Source organism: Ochlerotatus camptorhynchus, unplaced genomic scaffold (assembly GCF_037179485.1).
Source record: "Ochlerotatus camptorhynchus isolate MF236.1 unplaced genomic scaffold, CSIRO-AGI_Acam_v1.1 ptg000266l, whole genome shotgun sequence".
Taxonomy (NCBI): Eukaryota; Metazoa; Arthropoda; class Insecta; order Diptera; family Culicidae; genus Ochlerotatus; species Ochlerotatus camptorhynchus.
Genome location: NW_027040756.1, coordinates 2,221,284 through 2,245,801, shown reverse-complemented (window position 1 = coordinate 2,245,801; position 24,518 = coordinate 2,221,284). Strand labels below are relative to the sequence as shown.

The window sequence follows — 24,518 nt, the reverse complement described above, 5'->3', positions numbered from 1 at the left end:
AGCTTTCAAGTTAAAGGTTACAATTGGATGTCACACACTTAACCCGTAAAAGCCCGGGACAAACTTTTTATTTTCAAAAAATTGTATCTCTGAAATTCTATGGCTGATTAAATTGAATTTTTTTTAACATCATTCCGGTGAGTGGTTCTTACATCTGTTGGGTGGTACTCCCCCGCAGGCTCTTTTTTCTTTGAACTCGAGAAAATATATATTTTTCTTTGAACTCGAGAAAATAATAGAGAACAATCATAAGAACCCATGTCTACCTTGGAATCGATTCCGGATGTTCAGGATTATGGTTCCATATGTTCAAATTTATTATCTCTCTTAACCATATCGTGCGACATATCAAATCACATCTACTCGATTAAATGTGACCAATGGCACTCAAAATGACAACCATAGAATCATATGGTCACCATAAAACCGGTTAAGGATATTCCAGACTATGGTTCCATATGGTCAAGCTTGATATTACTCATAACTATATCAAGCGGCATTAAATAACATCTACTCGGCAAAATATAGCGAATGAAACTTAAAACAACAACCATGGAACCATATGGTCACCGTAAAACAAGTTCCAGATATTCAGGGCAATGGTTCCACATGGCCAAATGTGATATCTCTCATATCCATATCAAGCTACATATCAAATCATATCTTCTCGACGAAATATGATAAATGGCATGAAAAACGACATACATAGATATTGCCATCGTAGAACCAGTTCCAGATGTTCCGGATTACGGTTCCACATGGTTAAATTTGACATCTCTCAAAACGACAATCACGTTCGATATCAAATCATATCTACTCGACGAAATATGATCAACGGCACACAAAACGACGTCCATAGAACCATATGGCCTCCGTAGAACTGGTTCCGGATATCCTGGATCATGGTTCCACATGGTTAAAGTATCTCTCATAGCTTTAGAAATGACTCTGGATATTCCGGAATGTTGTTCCATATGGTCGAAATGATTGTCTTTCATGGTTATGACACATGAAATATCAAATCACATGTTCATGAAATATGACCAATGACACTCAAAACGTTATGCATGACCATCGTAAAACTGGTTCGGATGTTTTTGTTTATGGTGGCAATGGAAACATGAATAGAGCTAATTGATACCTTACAATAGGTTTTTGATGATTCAAATGCAAATTCATGATTAATCATTATCATATCATACCACATCATCGAATCATATCTACTCAACGAAACATTTATCACCATTTGTGTTTCGCTGTGTTACGTCCCCTCTGGGACTTTATGCCAGTTCTCAACTTAGTATTCTTTGAGCAGGTCCACTTCCATAACTGATGCCTCTGCTGCTATATCTTGCCTGGTTCTAATCCAGCACTTGCTTTCATTTCCGCCCCTCCATAGTGTATCGTCGATTCACTTTCACTTATGTTTCTGAAATTCTGTTGATATTGATTTCGGATCTGTCGGATTCAGTTTATCTGTATTATGTCATATTTATTCGGTTCATCTTAAGGTATTTCGCTGTGAGATCTTTATCTTTAAGTGCACAAATATCAGCTTCCACGACACGTACCACAATGAAACTGTTAATCCACGTTTGATGCGTTGCAGCATACATGCAGTAGCAATTTCAGGTGAAATGGGGCACTAATTTCCGAGATTTGTGTAATTGAAAATTCGAGGTGGAAGTGCATTTATAGCCTATGTGGCAGCCATTTGTGGACTCTACAAGGAATCACCTTAAATCGGATTTTAGGTGGCCATATGTCACAGTGATTATTGTGTTGAGTGCCATTGGCCATGTTTCGTTGAGTAGATGTGATTTTATATGACAATGATAGATTACGAATTTGACTATGTTGAACCATAATTCGGGATATCTAGAAGCAGTTGTACGGTTCTAATAAGGCTCGGTTAATAATTGTTAGAGCTATTGGTAATATTTAGTTGAGTAGATGTGATTTGACAAGTCGCTTGATATGGTTAACATAAATAACAAATTTAACCATTTAGAACCATAATCCTCAATATATGTAACCTGTTCTACGGTGGCCATATGGGTCTGTGATTTTCGTTAATATTTAATATAATAATATATATTAATGTTTTAATATTTAATATTTATATTTAATATTTCGTCGAATATATGTGATTTGATATGTCGCGGTTATCAGAGAAATCAAATTTTAAGTTCATGAACCATAATTCGGAATTCCCGAAACCGGTTCTACGGTGGGAGCTGTTGGTCATGTTTCGTCGATAGGTGTGATTTGATATGTCACGAGATATGGTTATCAGAGAATTGAATTTTTATCATATGGAACCATAATAATTAATATCTGAAACTGGTTCTAAGGTGGCCATATTGCTCTATGATTGTCGTTATGAGTAACATTGGTCATATTTCGTCGAGTAGATGTGATTTAATATGTCGCTTGATATGGTTACGAGAGATTTAAATTTGACCTATGGAACCATAATCTGGAATATCCAGAATCGGTTCTAGGGTGACCAAATGGCTCTATGATTATTGTTTTGAGTGCCATTTGTCGAGTAGATGTGATTTGATATGCCACTTGATATGGTTATGAGAGATATCAAATTTGATCCTATGTGTGTGTGTGTGTGTGTGTGTGTGTGTGTGAGTGTGTGTGTGTGTGTGTGTGTGTGTGTGTGTGTGTGTGTGTGTGTGTGTGTGTGTGTGTGTGTGTGTGTGTGTGTGTGTGTGTGAGTGTGTGAGTGTGTGTGTGTGTGTGTGTGTGTGTGTGTGTGTGTGTGTGTGTGTGTGTGTGTGTGTGTGTGTGTGTGTGTGTGTGTGTGTGTGTGTGTGTGTGTGTGTGTGTGTGTGTGAGTGTGTGAGTGTGTGTGTGTGTGTGTGTGTGTGTGTGTGTGTGTGTGTGTGTGTGTGTGTGAGTGTGTGTGTGTGTGTGTGTGTTTTTTTTTTTTTTTTTTTTTGGCAAGGAGGAAACCTTCAAAAAGGCCATCGTGCCACCGCTTGACGACTGGGCGCACAGTCGCGGTGACACGGTGTGTGGGATTCTTACCGCACTAAAACCTCCTTAGACGCCTTGCCCTTTTCCCCCGGAACCACTTGTCGTATTACTTCGGAGGGGGCCGTGCATTACGCACCTCACTTTACCTCAGCTAATTGGCGCTTCCAGTTCGCTGATCGTCTCTCCAATTTGTGAGCCATTTATCTCCCAGCGTCACGTTCTACTCGGTTATCCCTGGTGGTGGATACAGCCTACTCTGACGGAGAGTTCTCCCGGCTTCGGCTTTCAGTTCGCACTTGTGTGAGCACATTACTACTTTCTAGTTGGTCTTCCCGCCATTTTCGCTGCAGCGCTGACATGATCTGCGTTACTGCTCTGCTGACGGCGTTAAAGGTGCCCTCCTCTCGACACATTTCTTCGACGACATTCTCCGTGCTAAGGGCGAGCATATCCTCTCGCACATCATCAAATCTAGGACATTCGAAGACCACGTGCTCTGGTGATTCTTCCACATTCCCACACTCCGGACAGAAGGGTGACGTTGTGTGTCCGAACCGATGCAGGTACTTCCTGAAGCAGCCATGACCAGACAGGAACTGCGTCAAGTGGAAGTTGGCTTCTCCATGCTTCCTGTTCACCCAGGTCGAAAGAGTCGGTATTAGCCTGTGTGTCCATCTACCGTTCTCTGCTGCATCCCACTCCTGCTGCCACTTAGCCATCGACTCCGTTCTCACCATTTTTCGTACTCCTCTGGTTTCTCTCGTCATATAGCACTCGTAGTCCTCCGCCAAGGTGATGCCGATTAGGATCATACCGGCGATAACGCATACTGCCTCCATCGAAATGGTTCTGTACGCACTCACGACTCGCATGGCCATGAGCCGGAACGTACTGCTCAATTTCCTTTGGTTCTGCTTCGTTTTCAGCGCTTCAATCCAGGCTGGACCTCCGTACCTTAGTATTGATGAGGAAACACTAGCCAGAAGACGTCTCTTGCTGCTGCTTGGACCAGAATTGTTCGGCATGATTCTGGCTATTGCCTTGATGACCTTCGTCGCCTTCTCGCAAGCATATTCGATGTGGCTATTAAAGTTTAGCCGGTCGTCGATCATCACTCCCAGATACTTAAGCATGCGCTTCGAAGCAATGGTGTGCTCTCCAACGGTAATTTCTGCCCGCTGCACTGCTTTGCAGTTACTGACCAACATCTCTTCTGTTTTGTGGTGGGCTATCTGCAGCTTCGCTCCTTGCATCCAGTTACCAATCGTATCTATCGCCTCAGCCGCCAACATTTCCACTTCTTCCAGCGTCTCACCGGTTACCGTCAAGACGACATCGTCCGCAAAGCCAACGATCTCAACTCCTTTGGGCAGCTTGAGCGTCAGCACGCCATTGTACATTCCGTTCCACAGCGTGGGACCTAGAATGGAGCCTTGGGGAACCCCCGCCGTGATTCTAAGCGATTTCTGCCCCGTGTCTGTCACGTAGACAAGGACCCGGTTCTGGAAATAACTACTTAGAATCCTGCAGAGGTAGCCTGGAACCCTCATTCTATGGAGCGCCTTGGCGATGGCCTCCCAGCTGGCGCTATTGAATGCATTCTTGACATCGATCGTAATCACGGCGCAGTATCGATTTCCTCTCCGCTTCTGTTTGGAAGCTTTCTCGGCTCTGTCAATCACTGTCCGAATTGCATCCACCGTCGATCTCCCTTTCCGGAATCCAAACTGTCTCTCCGACAATCCGTGTTCACTCTCCGTGCATTTCGTCAGCCTGTTGAGGATGATCCTCTCTAAGAGCTTTCCTACAGTATCCAGCAAGCATATTGGCCTATACGATGCAGGATCCCCCGGCGGTTTTCCGGGCTTCGGCAACAGCACAAGCTTTTGTACCTTCCACCTATCAGGGAACTGACCATCGTCCAGACATTTCTGCAGCACCATCCTGAACACGTCCGGGAACGTCTGGATCGCCGCCTTACGCCCTTGTGTGTGTGTGTGTGTGTGTGTGTGTGTGTGTGTGTGTGTGTGTGTGTGTGTGTGTGTGTGTGTGTGTGTGTGTGTGTGTGTGTGTGTGTGTGTGTGTGTGTGTGTGTGTGTGTGTGTGTGTGTGTGTGTGTGTGTGTGTGTGTGTGTGTGTGTGTGTGTGTGTGTGTGTGTGTGTGTGTGTGTGTGTGTGTGTGTGTGTGTGTGTGTGTGTGTGTGTGTGTGTGTGTGTGTGTGTGTGTGTGTGTGTGTGTGTGTGTGTGTGTGTGTGTGTGTGTGTGTGTGTGTGTGTGTGTGTGTGTGTGTGTGTGTGTGTGTGTGTGTGTGTGTTCAATCCAACCCCCACTGTCCGGCACTGTTATTATGGAAGAAAACTGCTTTTTATTACTCTTAATTTAAAGCAGGTTTAGTCCGGGAGTTAGAAGGTGTTAGCTCTATTGCAGCTCCAGTGACCCATTTCAGAATGCCTGGTAATTCTCGACCACTCCGAGGTCACTTTTACTTACAATAAGCCCCGCATGTTTACTCTACCTTTATCAAATTATATCAAATTTGATCCTATGGAACCATAATCCGGAATATCCGGAACCGGTTCTACGGTCACCATATGGCTCTATGTTTTTTTTTTTTTTTTTTTTAGTGTCATTGGTCATATTTCATCGAGTAGGTGTGATTTGATGTGTCGCATGATATGGTTATGAGAGATAATAAATTTAACCATATGGAACCATAATCCGGAACATCTGGAATCGATTCCAAGGTAGACAATGGGTTCTACTAGACATGGGTTCTTATGATTGTTCTCTATTATTTTCCCGAGTAACAAAAAAAAAATCAATATATGATAAAGATTGAAAAAGACACCCCGTGCCAACACATCCTTGAATATATTTATAACAAAAAGGAAGGGGCCTGAGGGGGAGTACCTCCCAACAGATGTAAGAACCAATCGCCGGAATGATGTTTTTTTTTTTTTTTCCTTTGGTTTGTTTTTTCCGTCGATCTTGTTTTCCGTGCTGAGCACCAATGCTACCGACGTGCCAGGAAGGCAGCTCCCACACCTGGACCCTACCTATCGACCCATCAACTCATGAACCGGGGACCAACGGCTTTACTTCCCTTCCGAAGGAAGGCGTGATCAGAGATGTTATGCCTCAGACCATCCCGGCGGCGCCGACTGGGATTGAACCCAGGCCTGCTGAGGTGAGAGGTTATCACGCTTACCACTACACCACCGGTGCCGTTCGGAATGATGTTGAAAAAATTCAATTTATTCGACCATGGCGTCTCTGAGATACAAATTTTTGAAAATAAAAAGTTTGTCCCGGGTTTTTACGGGTTAAGTGACCTATCTGCATGCAATTATGTTGAGGTAATCCCTTAACAACCAAATCCAATTATATAAAGGTTAAACTAATGTAATAGAACCCCGTAACGGTCTCTCAATCGATTGTTATGAAATTTCCAGAGAATGTAATACTATATATAAGCTTGGTTTACTTATCTTTATTTCACTCTATTTCTTCATCAAATCCAAATACTCGACCTTTCTTCTTAATTTCACCCATAAGGTTTTGTACAACGGTGGAATCGACATTTTTTCTGCTTTCAACCATGATTTCAACACTTCCTGCTCCGTAGTGATAACTTTAGGATGCTTACGAAGTTTGTGCTTCATTATGTCCCAGTAACTTTCGATCGACCGCAACTCTGGTATGTTATAAAAATGTGGATTGTTGAGGTGCGTGCGCAAAATTTTCTCGGGCACGCGCTGCTCGTTGGACTCCAATTTCATAACTACTAAAAATTTTACAATGAAAATCACGCAGTGTAAAGAATACACCCTGAGGCCATCTCTCCCAACATTTCACTAAAATTTACCCAAAAGGCTAAATGTTACAGCTTTTTGAAAGTGAGTGTTCTTTTTATTACTACACAGAAGGAAAACCCGTAAGAGCGAAGCTTCTTAACATCCTCCTCTCCCATAGGCACAAAATCTTCACTTTTTTCAATAAACAATACAAAATAATTGCACTCTCAGTGAGTTGAACTCTTCTAAGGGAATGCGTTTGCTGACTTAGACGCCTTTTTAAGGTCTATAAACAAAGCTCCTGCTAGTTTTTCATGATCCAACGCATCATAGATGTCGTCTACTAAATCACAGCAAGCGTTCATTGAGCACATCGTTAGCGAACAAATATGGTGTATTTATATGAAGAAAGCCGTTATGTTGTCGGGTCCAGAAGTTTTGTTGACATCCAAGTAATTTATAAGTACCATTAATTCACTAGTAGCGGTTGGATTTAAGTATAGAGAGTTTTGTTGGTTGACGAGAGTGCCGAATTTGTGGATGTTACGATCACTGGCGATACCTGCTGCTAGGTTTCCTCCAATATTGGAAATGTGATTGTTGAGGTAACTGCAGATCTGAACCACATCAGTAAATGACTGGCCACCGTTTTTAATCGATGAAATTTGAGTGCCTCCTTGATTTTCCCGAGTATTTTAATAAAAAAAAAATCCACGCCGTTTTTGAATCTGCTCTCTCCAACATTCTGCTGTAATATTCCTTTTTACTTTGAGCTTTTTATATCTGTAGTAGTTTAGATAAGTGTGCAAGTGACTCTTGCCATCTTGTTTCCTGAGTGCATTCTTTTTCACTCGAATCAGTTTCAATAAATCAAAATTCATCCACGGACAGTGACCTTAAATTTTTGCCTCCAGTACCTAGTCAGGACTGATAATCGGTGGTTGATCTTACATCCCGTAATGTACCACGAAAAGGTGATCGAACCACGTTACGGGAACTGCACATTGTAGTCGAAATACGTATCTGTCATAGATACCAAAATTAATTAAGTGGAATTAAATGGAAGATTTGAACAAGGCGTGCGTATGCGAAGTACACAGGTCAGATAAATAGTTTAAGGTACTTGAAACCTAGTGGGCTGTTTTCCACAATGGATTGAATTTCACTGCAACGAAACTTCTGTACGAAAATTTATAGACGATTACTCATTAGTAAATCACTGCATTAGGTAAACCATCATACTTGGTATTTGTCCAGACAATTGAACACCATACAGTCATTGCAACATGTTTTACATGAGTATCTATATATTTATTAAGTATATGCGCATTGCGCAACCTATACCGTTTTCAGTCATTCTTGTAAATCTTCCAGGGAGAGATTGAAAAGTGCTACTCCCGTCAAAACAAAGTGCACACCGCTGTGCTACACGCGAGTAACACCCGTGTAGTCCAACTACTCTCACCTATAGGTATGAAATCTCTCTCTCTCGTTTGTCACTTTCTCCTTCCAAAAATAAGAGAAGCACTCCCGTATTTGAGAGCAGCACCAGTTGTTGTGTACCACTCTGCTGCCGCTATTCGCATGTCCGTCCCATAGCGAAAATACGCAAGCCGAGAGAATCGCGTTTTAAGTTAGCTTCGTACCATTGCTTCTTATGTGATGGGACAACTAATCAAACTTTTCAAATCAAACTTTTTTAGAACAAAGTTTTTGAGTTCATCCAGTATTGTGAAAATATGGGTGATTATCTACCATTTGCATTGAAAAACTCAGTTTTGACAAAAACAACTATGGGACCGACATGCGAAGAGCGGCAGTCTGGTTCTATGATCAGTTTTTTTTAATTGACAACTTTTACGGATGTTTCAGGTCCTCTGATGGACTATCAATGCTGATAAAAATCATTTCTTCTACACTCAAAAATGCTGAAAATGAAGCCAACCTTGGAAGATAAATCAACTACCCGCATGAATTTCAATTTTGACATAATAACATGCTCTTGATCAAGGCAACCGCTGAGTTTCGAAGTCATCAATTGTTTTTGTTTATTCAAAGATGCGAATTAATTATCGCCTGTTTTGTTGTCATATAAATATGCATTATCATCCTAGTGCGGATGAATTTGAGTATCAAATTCGAAATAATTATTTTCGTTTTACACAAATATACCGTTGTGGATAGGAAGATTATTGCCTGTTCAGAATTGATGGTAATATCAAGGTTTTATTTAGGCTCTGTAATCGATAATATTTAAAATAGACGAGTGCACGGATGGATTTGAGTTCACTTACTCGACAAAAAAGTGACACAACAGCGGGGCCCTGTTTACTAAAAATGAACTCATGAATAATACTCGCGTAACATTTGAAACGGGCCTATCAACTTTTGTACACAAAACTTGTTAGGCCTTTTTCGTGCAAACCGAATATGCCCACGCAAACTCATTACACCATTGGGTAGGGAAAATTATCCCCTTCCTGATAGTGTTCTTGGTTTGCGTGGGCGAACTTTGATTCTCGTGAAAAGGACCTAGGAAGTTGTTCACAAAAGTTGATAGGCCATTTTCAAATGTTACGCGAGCATTATTCATATGTTCATTTTTAGTAAACAGGGCCCCGCCTTTGTGATTTTTTTTTCAGTAGATGAACAAAAGTTCACCCGTGCACACGTCTATAATCATTTATGGTCAAATGAATTTGATTTTTTTGCTTTTGAGGATCGTTTCCGATTTTGACAATAGACGAGTGCACGGATGGATTTGAGTTCACTCCCTTGGCATTGCATTGTTGACATTGTGTAAAACAGTCGCGTTTGTATTTCGTCCACTAAAAATTATTTTAAATCGTTTGACTAAAGTTTTTAATTTATTTGTTCAACGTTGAACGATTATCTGTACCCGCGTGCATTGCTAAATTGTGGAGTTCGCCAATAAATAGCTGTTTTAAACGTTTCGGAAAGATTTAATTCCAAACCGCATTTCTGTTTTCGTGCTGGTGATATTGTTTGTTGCTGCTCATCAAATTTTGTTTGCTCGCTGTGAAGATGGAGAAAAAACAATGCGGAGAATGCAAAATGGAAAGAAATGAAATCGAGCCGTTGCGCTGCGGCTTTTGTGAGATTTACCTCCACATCAGCATGCAGTGTTGTGGTTTCAACCTCAGCCGTGCGAGTAAAGATCTATTTTCTGACACCACCGACCTCTGCCCCAAAATTTTGGCTCTACCTGTCAGGATTACACCCGCAAATAACTGTAGAGGACATTCAGAAAATCGCTACTCACTGCATGAATTTAACAACACCTGCTGAAGTTGTGCGTCTAGTTCCCAAGGAAGCTGATATGGCGAAGCTGACTTTCATCTCCTTCAAAGTCGGCTTGGATCCTTCTTTGAAAGAACTAGCTCTCGACGCTTCAACGTGGCCTGATGGAATTCTATTCCGTGAATTCATCGATTATTCAAAAAAGCCAACTGCATCCAATAGCAATGCATTGACAACGATTTAAGGCGGTCTCTCGTGGACGGTGGAGGCCCTAAGGTTGACACCATCATCGATACTCATTCATTGCGACTTTTTTGGACGGTGGAAACCCTAGGGTTTCCACCAGAGGTGAGTATCGGTACCATTCATCAACTATTCCCGCGCCTGATATTTCCTTGAACACGACGTGCGATGATAGCCGTTTATGGGTGTACTATCAAAATGTACGAGGACTGCGGACCAAGATTGATGACTTTTACTGCAACACCCTGGACTGCAATTTCGATATCATTATTTTAATCGAGACGGGGCTCAACGACGCTATCAGTTCGACGCAGCTTTTCGGAAGTAACTACAATGTGTACCGGTGTGACCAAAACCATATGAATAGCAGCAAATCTCGTTTTGGAGGAGTTCTGATTGCGGTGCATCATCGTTTCATAAGCAGCAGTATCGCTGTAACCAGCGGAAAAACATTAGAGCAAGTGTGTGTATCGACGCTGATTGGTTCCAAGCGGCTACTGGTGTGCGCTATATATGTCCCTCCGAACAAAAGCAACGATCGCACTGTACTAGATGCGCATATTCAGTTGATCCATGAGCTGCATAACAGAGGTTCTGACAACGAATGCATGCTGGTCTGTGGTGACTATAATCAACCTGGAGTGTTTTGGAACTGGTCTGACGACGAAATTCAACCTGTGAACTCTGTGCCATTACCAATTGCTAGCTCCCTACTGATTGATGGCATGGATTTCCTCAATTTGCATCAGATGAATCTCGAGTGCAACCACTTGGGACGCATTTTCGATTTGCTCTTTTACCCTACGGATTTTGCTATGGAAATCTCAAGATCTGCTTCACCACTTTTGCCTGTCGACCTTCATCATCCACCGCTTGTTGTCTGCTTACCATCTCTAATTGTCAATGGTGTACAGCTGCATGATGAGAATGACAGTGATGGAATTGCGTTAGACTACAACAAGATTGATTTCGATGCTCTATTGGATTTCCTGTCGAGTATCGACTGGGATATTCTCTTTGATGGAAGGAATGCTGATGAAATGGGTGAAACGTTGTGCGTTATGCTAAATGATTGGATGGATGCAAATGTACCGATTCGTCGACCTGCTGTTTTCCTGCCCGCAGCACTGCATTGCTACGAAAACTAAAACGCAAACGAAATGCTTCGCAACGTAGATTACGGCGATTTCGTTCTCTGGCTAATAAACGTAGCTTTCACTTGGCGTGTAACGAGTACCGGAAGCTGAACTCATCGCTCTACAAATCGTACGTTTTACGTGTGCAAACTAACCTAAGACGAAACCCCAAGAGCTTTTGGAGGTACGTAAACTCGAAGAGAAAAAATTCTACTATACCCGCAACCATTTTTCTCAATGATGTTGAAACATTGATAAGCGACGAGAAATATGAGCTCTTTGCTGCTCATTTTTCGTCAGTATTTGTCACAGAATCTGTCGACTCGGCTGACCTTGCCTCTGCTATTTCAGATGTTCCTGCGAGTCTTGTAGACGTGGATACTAATAACGCCCTTAATGGTAACTAATGCCGCGAAGAAAATTAAAAGCACCTTCACGCCTGGACCAGACGGCATTCCTCCTGTAGTGTATTGCCACACTATTGGAGTTCTTGTTGAGCCACTTTGCAGAATCTTTAATGCATCGTTTGTGGAGTCGAAATTTCCTGCTGTCTTGAAGGAGTCATTTATGGTTCCAGTACACAATAAAGGAGACAAACGTGATGTTAAAAACTACAAAGGAATCACCGTGATATCGACTTTATGAAGCTTATTTACGACTTTCTTAAAGCTGTTGATTTATGTGTTTAGTGTTTTGTGTTTTAGTCATCCTTTACGTTTAAGTTTTAAATTAGTTCAAAATGCTTTCCCTTGTCCTCCCTCCAAATGATAAATAAATGTAATCCCTAATCTCGAGTAAACCGCGAGTAATCGGCCCCCGTTCTACTAACATTAGTTGTAAGAAAATGATATTCACACACAATTATGTAAAAATATTCGGCTCCGCAAAGCTAACGCATTTGAGCCTTGACAAATAAATGGATTATAAAAAAAAAAAAAAAAAAAAAAAGGAATCACCAACCTTTCAGCTGCCTCAAAACTGTTTGAAATAATTGTGAGTGGAGTAACTCTTGAACGTACCAAATTTTACATCTCCTGCAACCAACATGGCTTCATGCCAGGACGTTCGGTTACTACAAATCTCCTGGATTTTACCACGACGTGTTTCGAACAACTGAAGAATGGGGCGCAAGTAGACGTCATCTATACGGACCTAAAAGCAGCGTTTGATACGATCAACCATGATATTCTGTTGGCTAAGCTATCCAAACTCGGCACATCAAATCGGTTGACATCGTGGTTTTGCTCGTACCTGACTTGCAGGTCTTTGCGGATTAAACTTGATTCCAGTACTTCCTCGTATTTTACGAACTCGTCGGGTGTACCACAGGGTAGCAATCTTGGCCCGTTGTTTTTTTTTTTTTTTTTTATTGTTCAACGACGTATTGCTTGTACTTGGAGATGGTTGCAGGCTTGCGTAGGCCGATGACCTAAAGCTGTATTTCGTGGTGCGATGTACTGAGGATTGTACTAGTCTTCAATCGCTATTGGATCTATTCGTTAGTTGGTGGAATCGGAATAGGCTTACCGTGAGCATACCAAAATGCATGGTAATTTCGTTTACCGCATCAAGCAGCCGATTATTTTCGATAATGCCATCAACGGTGTTATACTGCAAAGAACAGACCAGTTCAGCGATCTAGGCGTTCTGCTAGATAATAAACTATCGTTTAACCTCCACCATACTGCTGTGATCACCAAGGCTAACCGTCAGTTAGGATTCGTGTCGAAAATATCAAAAGACTTCTCTGACCCACACTGCTTGAAAGCTCTTTATTGCTCCCTTGTTCGACATATCCTGGAAAACGCCTCTGGTTTGGTTTCCTCATCAGTTGACCTGGAACTTGAGGATCGAAGGTGTTCAGCGAAAGTTTATCAGAATGGCATTGCGTAACCTACCGTGGCGCGATCCGCAAAATCTCCCACCGTATTCTTATCGCTGCAATTTGCTGAGTTTGGAAACCCTGGAACGTCGACGGAAGAATCAACAGCATTTGTTGCCAAGTTATTGAATGGGCATGTTGACTGCGTGAGTCTTCTTTCGCTGTTAGATATCCGAGTGCCGCCGAGAACATTACGAAGTGGTACCCTACTCCAACCACGATACCATCGAACAGCATTCGGTTACAACGAAATACTAACAACTATGATGCGTACGCTCACGGCTGTTGAAGAATTGTTTGAATTTGGGGAACCTTCTGCTCGCTTTTTGACTCGTATTAGAAACGCATGAATGGTTATAGTTTTTAAGATATTTCATATAGACAACAGTCAGATGATTAATTAAACAAATAAATAAATAAATAAATAAAAAGTGACACAAAAGCGGGGACCTGTTTACTAAAAATGAACACATGAATAATACTCGCGTAACATTTGAAACTTGCCTATCGGTTTTTTTACACAAAACTTTGTTAAGCCCTTTTTGCGCGAACCGAAACCGCCCACGCAAACTAACAACACCATCCGGAAGGGGAAATTCTCCCCTTCCCAATAGTGCTCTTGGTTTCTCGTGGGCGTACTTCGGTTCTCGTGAAAAGGACCTAGCAAATTATTTACACAACTTTATAGGCCCTTTTCAAATGTTACGTGAGCATTATTCATGTGTTCATTTTTAGCACTTCGGTGGCAAAAACGTTATCCACGAACATTTGGCTTGAAGCCACAGTTGTTGATCCTTTGGCTCGATTATCTGCCAATCTAAGACAGCTGATGCAAACATTGAGAAATTATGCTCCGTCCACATAGATGTTTGATTTGTTGCGTGGCAAAATAATCGTGATAAATGTTCAACAAGCGCGTTCTTGAAGGAATTAAATATTTATTGTATTATTTATAAATTAGGCAAGCTAATCATGAAAAATTTAAGTTTCATTAATGACTACCCTAATAAACGGGTACCATACACTGACGATATCATAAATGGTATGACCATACCTCATAAAGTTTGGATAATATCGCGAATTGGTGGTTCGCTTCTTATGGTTATTGTTTATACGGGTATTCACATAAGATTTTTTTGACGCATACGTGTCGTCAATGCACATATAAACATAGCATAAAAACTGTAGGCTACAGTGCTGACACCACCAATGGTGGTGGCTTCAGCAACCCTCCTTCTTGGCAGAGGATTGATTTTTAGTAAACAGGGCCCCGCCGTTTTGTCATATTTTGTCGAGTGAGTGAACTCAAATCCATCCGTGCACTCTTCTATTTTGGGTTGGAAACTCAAGTGTTGATGAATAGCAACAAACGCGTATTCGTCGATGGATTCAAAACAACCGCTTTTCATTTATACTGGGTAGAAGCAATAGTCAGTGCGTGTGAGGGTAAATGAGAAAAACAGACACTGTGGACTATAGAATGCTGCCAAGGGGGGGGGGGGGGGGGGGAGGGGGCTGGTTGTCAAATACGAACAATCGTCACCTACCTCGCATAACTGGTTCCAAACGTAAACAAGCCATAAGAAACCTACAGCGTTTGGAACCAGTTTCATACAAGAATGATCAGTAGGCTGATTTGACAGCACGTCCCCGCCCAGGATGCTGCACGCTGACGTCACGAATGAACGCGATCAAACCGCATTCATCAGTTTGACATCCAGTGGTTGGTTGTTTACCTTTGCTTGTTAGTCGATTCAAGTGGATTTGAGGCTTTAAATAAAAATAATTAAAATATATGATATCCGACTATGTTCATTTAAAAATATCTAAAAATAAAAAAAAAGCATTTATAATTTTTATAATTTTTTTAAGTCTACGTAAACAAACCACTGCCAGATGTCAAAAAATTTAGGTTAACCGGACGGTGCAGCTCCTTTTACCGTTCAGATTCCGTTCACAATTCCGAATTCATTCTGATAAGACGTCTTTAACCCTCCGTTACTCGCGCCAAGTTTTATAACACGAGTACTCGTGCGTTGTACTTTGTACAACAGTGTGAGTTTTCCATTGCCATTTTGCAGCCGAGCTACCAATCGATATGAAACCAACGGGTATTCATTAAAAAACTTGTTTTTAACTAAACAAGCTATAATTTTATCACAGTTAACCCACAAAAATGCGGATAATACTAGATAGAGCTGGAATTAGGGCGTAACAGCCTTTGTAAACAATGACTTCTCTCGTGGATTTCTCGGAATTCAAGGCACGCCTACACAAAACAACATATCCATCGGGTAGGAGTAGCCTTTCTCTACTCGATGGTGATGTCGATTTGCCAGGGAGAGCTATGGCTTCCGAGAAATCATCGAGAGAAGTCATTGTTTACAAAAGCTGTTACGCCCTAATTCCAGCTCTATCTAGAATAGAGAAAATGTGAATGGAAACCGCGTAAACGGTGTCCGTACTACGTGGGATTTGACTTAATTGGTTACAACATGGAAAATCTCGAGATCCTGACCAGATAGAAAATTACTGTCTTGGGCAAAGTTGTTCTAGAGATCATAATCTTTTCGCTGATGGAGAGTAGTTCAGAATATTCTCACTACGTAGCGCTAGAATACATGTGAAATTATCGCATGTGATATATCTCGAGATCATGACCAGATAGAAAATTACTGTCGTCGACAAAGTTGTTCAGAAGGTCAAGGCCTTTTCTTTGGTGGACAGTAGTTTAGCGTTTTCTCACTTCGCGGTACTAGTAACATGTAAAATTCTCGCATGCATAAAATATTTCTAGATCCTTACCATATAAAAAATTACTGTCTTCGGCAAAGTTTTTCAGGAAGTCCAGATCTTTTCGTTGGTGGAGTAGTTCAGAAAATTCTCACTACGTGGCCCTAGTATATACATGCAATTTTCGCATATACAATAGCTCGAGATCCTGAAGAGATAGAAGTTACTGTCTTCAGCAAACTTGTTCAGGGTGTCAAGTAGTTTTGGCTGATGGACAGTAGCTGCGAATTTTCTCACTACACGGCGCTAGTATAAACGTGAAATTCTCATATAAAATATCTCGAGATCCTGACCAGATAGAAAGTTACTGTCTTAGGCAAAGCTGTTCAGGAGATCATAGCTTTTTTGCTGATTAACAGTAGTTCAAAATCTTCTCACTAGGTAGTGCTCGTATACATGTTAAGTTCTCGCATGTGATACATCACTAGATCCTGACGAGATAAAGAATAAATGTCTTTGGCAAGGTTTTTCAGGAAGTCAAGATCTTTTCGTTGGTGGACAGTTGTTCAGAATTTTCTCCCTACTCGGTGCTAGTATACACATGCAATACTCGCATATACAACAGCTCGAGATCCTGAGCAGATAGAAAGTAACTGTTTTCGGCAAACTTGTTCAGGGGGTCAAAACTTTTTGGCTGGTGGGCAGTAGCCTAGAAATTTGTCACCACATGACGCTAGTAAACGTGTACAATTCTCGCGTATGCTAAGCTCGAGATTCTGAACAAGTAGAAAATTACCGTCTTCGAAAAAGTTGTTCATGAGCTCAATGCCTATTGCTTGGTGCACAATATTTCAGAATTTTCACACTACGTGGCGCTAGTATACACGCGAAATTCTCGCAGGTAAAATATCTCGAGATTCTGATCAGATAGATTTCTCTAGTGGACAGTAGTTCAAAATTTTCTCACTACGTAGCGCTAGAATACACGTGAAATTCTCGCATGTGGTTTGTTTCGAGATCCTGACCAGATATAAGGTTACTGTCTGCAACAAAGTTATTCAGGAGGTCAAAGTCTTTTGGCTGGTGAACAATAGTTTAGAATTTTCTCATAAACTCAAGGCTTTAAACTCCTGAACAACTTTATTCAAGACAGTAACTTTCTATCTGGTCAAGAACGTGAGATATTTTATATGCGAGAATTTCACATGTATACTAGCATCATGAAGTGAGAAAATTCTGAACTACTGTCCACCAGCCAAAAGACCTTGACCTCCTGAACAACTTTCTATCTAATCAGGATCTGGAGATATAGCATATGCGAGAAGTGTACATGTATACTAACGCCACGTGGTGAGAATATTATTAAATACTGTTTACCAGCTAAAAAGTCCTGACCCCCTAAACAACTTTGCCGAAGACAGCATTTTTCTAGCTGATCAAGATCTCGACCTATTGAATATGTGGCACGTATATACTAGCACTGCATAGTGAGAAAATTCTAAACTATTGTCAGCATTAGCATTAGCATTAGCATTATTGACCGCCCACGGATGCTACTCTGTTATTACCAGATCAGCTGCAATTACACAGAGAACCAACAGATGATGTTTGGGACTAACATTCATCCTCAATGTGTAAAAACTGAAGATCTAATATTTAGCAATACCAGCGCCGGCCGTGTCCGAATGCAGGTCCAATAGGGAATGGGAAGGAATGTGTTGACGTGATACTCGCTGTGAAGGAAACCGAGAAATCCTCTGCGCTTCCACGAGAAATCACTGGGATGTTGGATGTGGGGAAAGGTTTGCAACAGCAGGGATCGTTTTTGGTAAACTAATGCTGATTGTAGTTATTTATAATATGTACACAAACACAAAAACGCACGCATACACATGCACACACACGCACTCGTGAGTATAAACAGAATATAAAATGATATTTAATTGAACTTTAACTTTATTTTAACTTAACTTTAACATAACTTCAACTTAACTTTAACTTAACTTTAACTTAACTTTAACTTAACTTTAACTTAACTTTAACTAAACTTTAACTTAGCTTTAACTTAACTTTAACTTAAATTTTACTTAGCTTTAACTTAACTTTAACTTAGCTTTAACTTAGCTCTAACTTAACTTCAACTTTATTTTAACTTAACTTAACTTTAACTTAACTTTAACTTAATTTTAACTTAACTTTAACTAAACTTTAACTTAACTTCAACTTAACTTTAACTTAACTTTAACTTAACTTTAACTTAACTTTAACTTAACTTTAACTTAACTTTGACTTAACTTTAACAAAACTTCAACTTAACTTTAACTTAACTTAACTTTACTTTAACTTTAACTTAACTTCAACTCAACTTCAACTTAACTTTAACTTAACTTTAACTTAACTTTAACTTAACTTTAACTTAACTTTAACTTAACTTTAACTTAACTTTAACTAAACTTTAACCTAACTTTAACTTAACTTTAACTTAAATTTTACTTAGCTTTAACTTAACTTTAACTTAGCTTTAACTTAGCTCTAACTTAACTTCAACTTAATTTTAACTTAACTTAACTTTAACTTAACTTTAACTTAATTTTAACTTAACTTTAACTAAACTTTAACATAACTTTAACTAAACTTTAACTAAATCTTAACTAAACTTCAACTCAACTGCAACTTAACTTTAACTTAACTTTAACTTAACTTTAACTTAACTTTAACTTAACTTTAACTTAACTTTAACTTAACTTTAACTTAACTTTAACTTAACTTTAACTAAACTTTAACTTAACTTTAACTTAACTTTAACTTAAATTTTACTTAGCTTTAACTTAACTTTAACTTAGCTTTAACTTAGCTCTAACTTAACTTCAACTTAATTTTAACTTTACTTAACTTTAACTTAACTTTAACTTAATTTTAACTTAACTTTAACTTAACTTTAACTTAACTTTAACTTAACTTTAACTTAACTTTAACTTAACTTTGACTTAACTTTAACAAAACTTCAACTTAACTTTAACTTAACTTTAACTTAACTTTAACTTAACTTTAACTTAACTTTAACTTAACTTCAACTTAACTTAAACTTAACTTCAACTTAACTTAAATTTAACTTTAACTTACCTTAACTTTAACTTAACTTTAACTTAGCTTTAACATAACTTTAGCTTAACTTTAACTTAACTTTAACTTAACTTTAATTTAACTTTATTTTAACTTTAACTTAACTTTAACTTAATTTTAACTTAACTTCAACATAACTTTAACTTAACTTTAACTTAACTTTAACTTAACTTTAACTTAACTTTAACTTAACTTTAACTTAACTTTAACTTAACTTTAACTTAGCTTTAACTTTACTTTAACTTAACTTTAACTTAACTTTAATTTAACTTTAACTTAACTTTAACTTACCTTAACTTAACTTTAACTTAGCTTTAACATAACTTTAGCTTAACTTTAACTTAACTTTAACTTAACTTTAATTTAACTTTATTTTAACTTTAACTTAACTTTAACTTAACTTTAACTTAACTTCAACATAACTTTAACTTAACTTTAACTTAACTTTAACTTAACTTTAACTTAACTTTAACTTAACTTTAACTTAACTTTAACTTTACTTTAACTTAACTTTAACTTAACTTTAACTTAACTTTAACTTAACTTTAACTTTACTTTTACTTTACTTTAACTTAACTTTAACTTAACTTTAACTTAACTTTAACTTAACTTTAACTTAACTTTAACTTAACTTTAACTTTACTTTAACTTAACTTTAACTTAACTTTAACTTAACTTTAACTTAACTTTAACTTTACTTTAACTTTACTTTAACTTAACTTTAACTTAACTTTAACTTAACTTTAACTTAACTTTAACTTAACTTTAACTTAACTTTAACTTAACTTTAATGTTACTTTAACTTTACATTAACTTCTGTAGGCTAGATCATCTCTAACCTGAAAAAGTGAATATTTATAATATAAATGCAAAATTCATTAATATAAATGAAATATTATAATATAATCCTAGAGGTGTTTCATCATCGAAGAGCTGAAAGCAAGCTTAAATAATTAAAATTCATACATCCCGCATGAATGAAAACTGAAAAAAAGTGCATTATTATTATGTAAATCTAATGTTCTCATATATTCAAATATTCAGCGATCTGAAAATAAACTTATCTTATTTAAAGCAATGGATCTAACTTGAGTGAAGGCTGAGAAAAACCATTACGTTATAAATCCAAAGATGTTCCGTCATCAACGAACTCAAAAGATGTTTCATCATTGAAGAGCTGAAAATAATTTTTTAAAGAATAATATTTGTCGAGTAAAGCTATGCAAATAAAACGGCGTCCCCGAAAGCTGTTTATAATTTTACTTTAATAATGAATCAATAGTCTGAAAAATCGAGGTTATTTGGACAGTTAACAGTTTTCATGCACTTGTTATAATGCATTACAACGTTTTTGTATTTTCCTAAACGAAGGCTAAAAAAGTGAACCATTATAATATTATTCTAAAAGATTTCCATCATCGAAGAGCTGAAAATAAACTTAAAGATTCAAATCAGTAAATCCAGCCCAAACGGAGGACTCGCGAACACAATAAGCTCCCCCATCACTCATATTCCGAATCTGATTAAATGAGTATTTACAAGTATACAATTAAATATATCAACACGTAATGTAATTTTCTCTCCGGGAATGGAAAAATAAAATGGTTAATTGCTCTGTCACATAAACGTTGAACAAACATTAGAGAAAATCAAACAATGTTTCTTCCAGTTGTGTTTTGATCCTGTTGTAAGTAGTTGTTATTGAATATATATTAATAATATAATAGGACCTGTTATTTATTCAAACTCAAACTCCACGGTGGTGCCCTTCACAAAATATGCCTCTACTACCGATGATCTTATAAACCTGGAGACAAAAAAGTTACGAAAAAGCGCTTATGCTTTCATTAAATTCTACTCTTAAGCGACGTTAGTAAAAAATAATAAGATTCTCTTGAATTGGTCGCGTCGCGTTGGCAATTATGCACGGCCCACACAAATTTTAAAAAATGTGCATGCACAATTGTCTACGCAGGGGGGGGGGGGGGGTTCAAGAATCCCAAAATCCTGTCTACGTAGTTAATGAACAGATTATCTCTCGTTCACTCGTTACGTTGCACACAGGGCAAAAAAAAAACGAACTCCCTCCTCCAGCAGGAAGAGCACCAACAACCAAAAGAAAACAAAGTCCGTACCTTGTTTTCACCGAATTACCACCATTTTCGACGGATTTTTCCACGGAAAACATCAAATTATCGGGGCACATTTTGCGACCTGAGAAAATTCTAAACTATTGTCACCCAACAAAAAGATCTTGACTTCCTGAAAAACTTTGCCGAATACATTTACTTTCTATCTGGTCAGGATCTAGAGATATTTTATATGCAAGATCATCTCATCAAGACATCTATAGTAGCGCCGCAAAGTGAGAAAACTCTGAACTACTTTCCACCTGCGAAAAAACCTTGACATCCTGAATAACTATGCCGAAGACAGTACTTTTCTATCTGGTTGGGATCTCGAGATATATCACATGCGAGAATTTCACATGTATACTAGCGCTACGTAGTGAGAAAATTCGGAACTACTGTCCGCCAGCGACAAGGCTGGAACAACTTTGTCAGAGACAGTAACTTTCTATCTTGTCAGAATCTTGATATATTCCATGTTGTAATCAATTAAGTCAAATCCCGCGTAGTATGGTCACAGTTTTCGCGGTTTCTACTTACATTTTCCCTATTATCCGCATTTTTTAGGTGTTTACTGTAATCAAAATTTAGCTGATTTTGATCAAAACAAGTTTTTTGAGGAATACTCGTTGGTTTCAGATCGATTGGTAACTCAGCAACAAAATGGCAATGGAAAACTCATGTGTGTTTTACAACAGCGCGAGTAACGAAGGGTTAAGAGGTTTGATAGGATCAGTTTCATGAATTGACCACTTCTACGGATGATCCGGATCTTCCAGTGGATCATCTCGTAGTTCCGAGAGTTCATATTCGGGTAACAGCTCCGAATTCATTAAGAGACCTATGAGTGGTTTCGAAAAAAAAAACTGTTGACCTCTATCACTTGCATGAATTAACCACTTTTACGGATTTTTCATGTCTTCCGGAGGACCAGACTTGTGACTTTTCGAATGTCAAATCTTGTTAACAACTTTTCAGAAGACACCAGGAAGTTATCTCTTCAAATTACCCTAAAATAAGAGTTTGTCCCCAATTAGCTCTAACCCCATTTGATACGTGTATTCGTTAATGCCGGTTCCTATTGTACGGTCCCTATTAACCGTACTATAGGAATCTTGACTGTACTTTGCTTGTTGGGACAAACTGACTTGTTGTTTTCACTTTTTTCATGATCAAAATCCGTAGTTTTATTACATAATATGCCAATTGATAGTGGATAGCGTTGTTATCGCAAATTGACGAAAATCTGTATGGAACTCATACGCGATTATAGGCAGTATAGCTTTTCTGTAAAATAAGACTCAACGATTATAAAAAAAATCAGTGTAGGATTGTCTACTGTATCATTTTTATTGAATAAAATAACCGTCAGTACTGGTTTATACTTTCACCCACCCGGCGGTAAATTTGACACACATTCTGGGGCATTCTCGTTTTAAATTCCACACACGCATTCCAAACGCCCCAGTCATGTGGCGTGGGCCATGACACATTATATGTAGTATTCTTTTGGCACCTAACGTTTAAAACAAAAAAAGACCAACCTCCTCTCCCTTTCATCCATTTCAGCGAAAAACTACGTCGGAACGAATGGTCTCGTGACCGGCTGGGGCACACTGAAGGAGGACGGTAAACCATCGTGCATTCTGCAGGAGGTCGAAGTGCCAGTCATTTCGAACGAAGTGTGTAGCAGCGAGACGAACTACACCTCATCGATGATTACCGACAACATGATGTGCGCCGGATATCTGGGAGTCGGAAAGAAAGATTCCTGTCAGGGTGACAGTGGCGGTCCACTTATTTCCGAACGGGCCGACAAGAGGTACGAACTGATCGGAGTGGTCTCCTGGGGTAATGGCTGCGCTCGGCCGTACTATCCGGGAGTGTACACCAGGGTGACGCAGTATCTGGACTGGATCAAGGAAAACTCCAACGATGGGTGCTTCTGCAATGAGTGAGGGCCGAATACCAGATATGGGTTGTAGAGTGATTCTAGGGGAAGACGTGTTTAATTTTTATAATTTAATGAAAACAACCGTAAATAACCAGTGTATTTGCGTTGAATGGTAACAGTTATCCGATAAGTCTGTTACTCGGTGTAAATTTTTGTAACTAAAACGAATGGAATGCAGACCTAGTCTCGTGACGAAAAACAAACGTGCAACTCCCCGGGAACCACTCTACGACCCTAAGACGAGTGTAACCAACGAAACATACCCGTGCGTATTGCAATTAATACGACAATGAAACGAAACGAATGGAAATTAATGCAACTCGAAACACGAAAAGACTTGATGAAGCAAATGTAAAAGAGAGAGAGAATGAAATACAGTGGAGTAACCTTAAGCTATATAAGTAACCGAATTAATTTATAGAACTAATGTGTATGAATAAAACAAAAGATACTCGAGATGAACGAAACAGCGTTGTTTTCCTCCGGATTTCTGATTATCGTTCCAAACCAAACCAAAACAATACCGTTACTGCGGTCCAATGGTAGCCAGCGTTGTTCTGAAACCGGAATAAATCGCCCCCATTCCACACAAAGATCGGCTAGGGTGATGCGTGAAGGGAGAAATGATAATTTTCTATCTAGATTCACATGTAACTGCTTCCCACACACCGCAGGCCTTAGGATGAAGGTTGGCAGATCTCTTCAAGGTAAGGAGGTTTGCTTTTTGGGGACATAAAGACATATTCTTTTAAAAAAAAAGGTAACGGCCTTCCGATTATGATCATCACGCAAGCACAATGTTGCTGTCCTCCGGGGTGTAATGTCTTATCTCCCGCCTGCGCGTAAAAGTGGTTATACCTACTGGAAGGGAAATTGGGAAGAGCAAAAAAATATTAAACAATGCTACAGTCTGTGAGCTTCATTCGGGCGATGTGAGTCAGCCCACCAGCAGCGATGTCGGGGATAAAAGTGACAATAAATATTTACATATTTCAGTGGAACGTTATGAGCCATAAGGGACTTGGGGATGGCTGAACTTAAGGTAAATATTTTGGAAACAATGAAAGCATGGTTCACCGGATGGCAAATCGAAATACTGAATCATCTTCAATTTTCAAGTTGGAAGCCGTTGGAGTGAATAAATGTTATCAGGTTTGGGTTTTACTAAAAAAATATATATCACAGTTTCCCTGAGATTTTATGTTTCCTGATCAGTAAGATTTTTTAGTTTGTTTTTTTTCTGTGATTGCGATAAAAAAATAAGGGAAAGT

The 24,518-nt window shown here is 39.0% G+C and overlaps 1 protein-coding gene across 1 annotated transcript in view; it reads left to right on the top strand.

Moving 5' to 3' along the window:
- The window catches only part of LOC135705394 (venom protease), a 77,628-nt gene extending 54,071 nt beyond the window's left edge, over window positions 1-23,557 (top strand). Inside the window, exon 4 of the mRNA XM_065227115.1 lies at window positions 22,863-23,557. Within this exon, the coding sequence (XP_065083187.1) occupies window positions 22,863-23,251 (389 nt within the window). The 3' untranslated portion in view covers window positions 23,252-23,557. The remainder of the gene's footprint in view (window positions 1-22,862) is intronic.
- The last annotated feature ends 961 nt before the right edge of the window (window positions 23,558-24,518 follow it).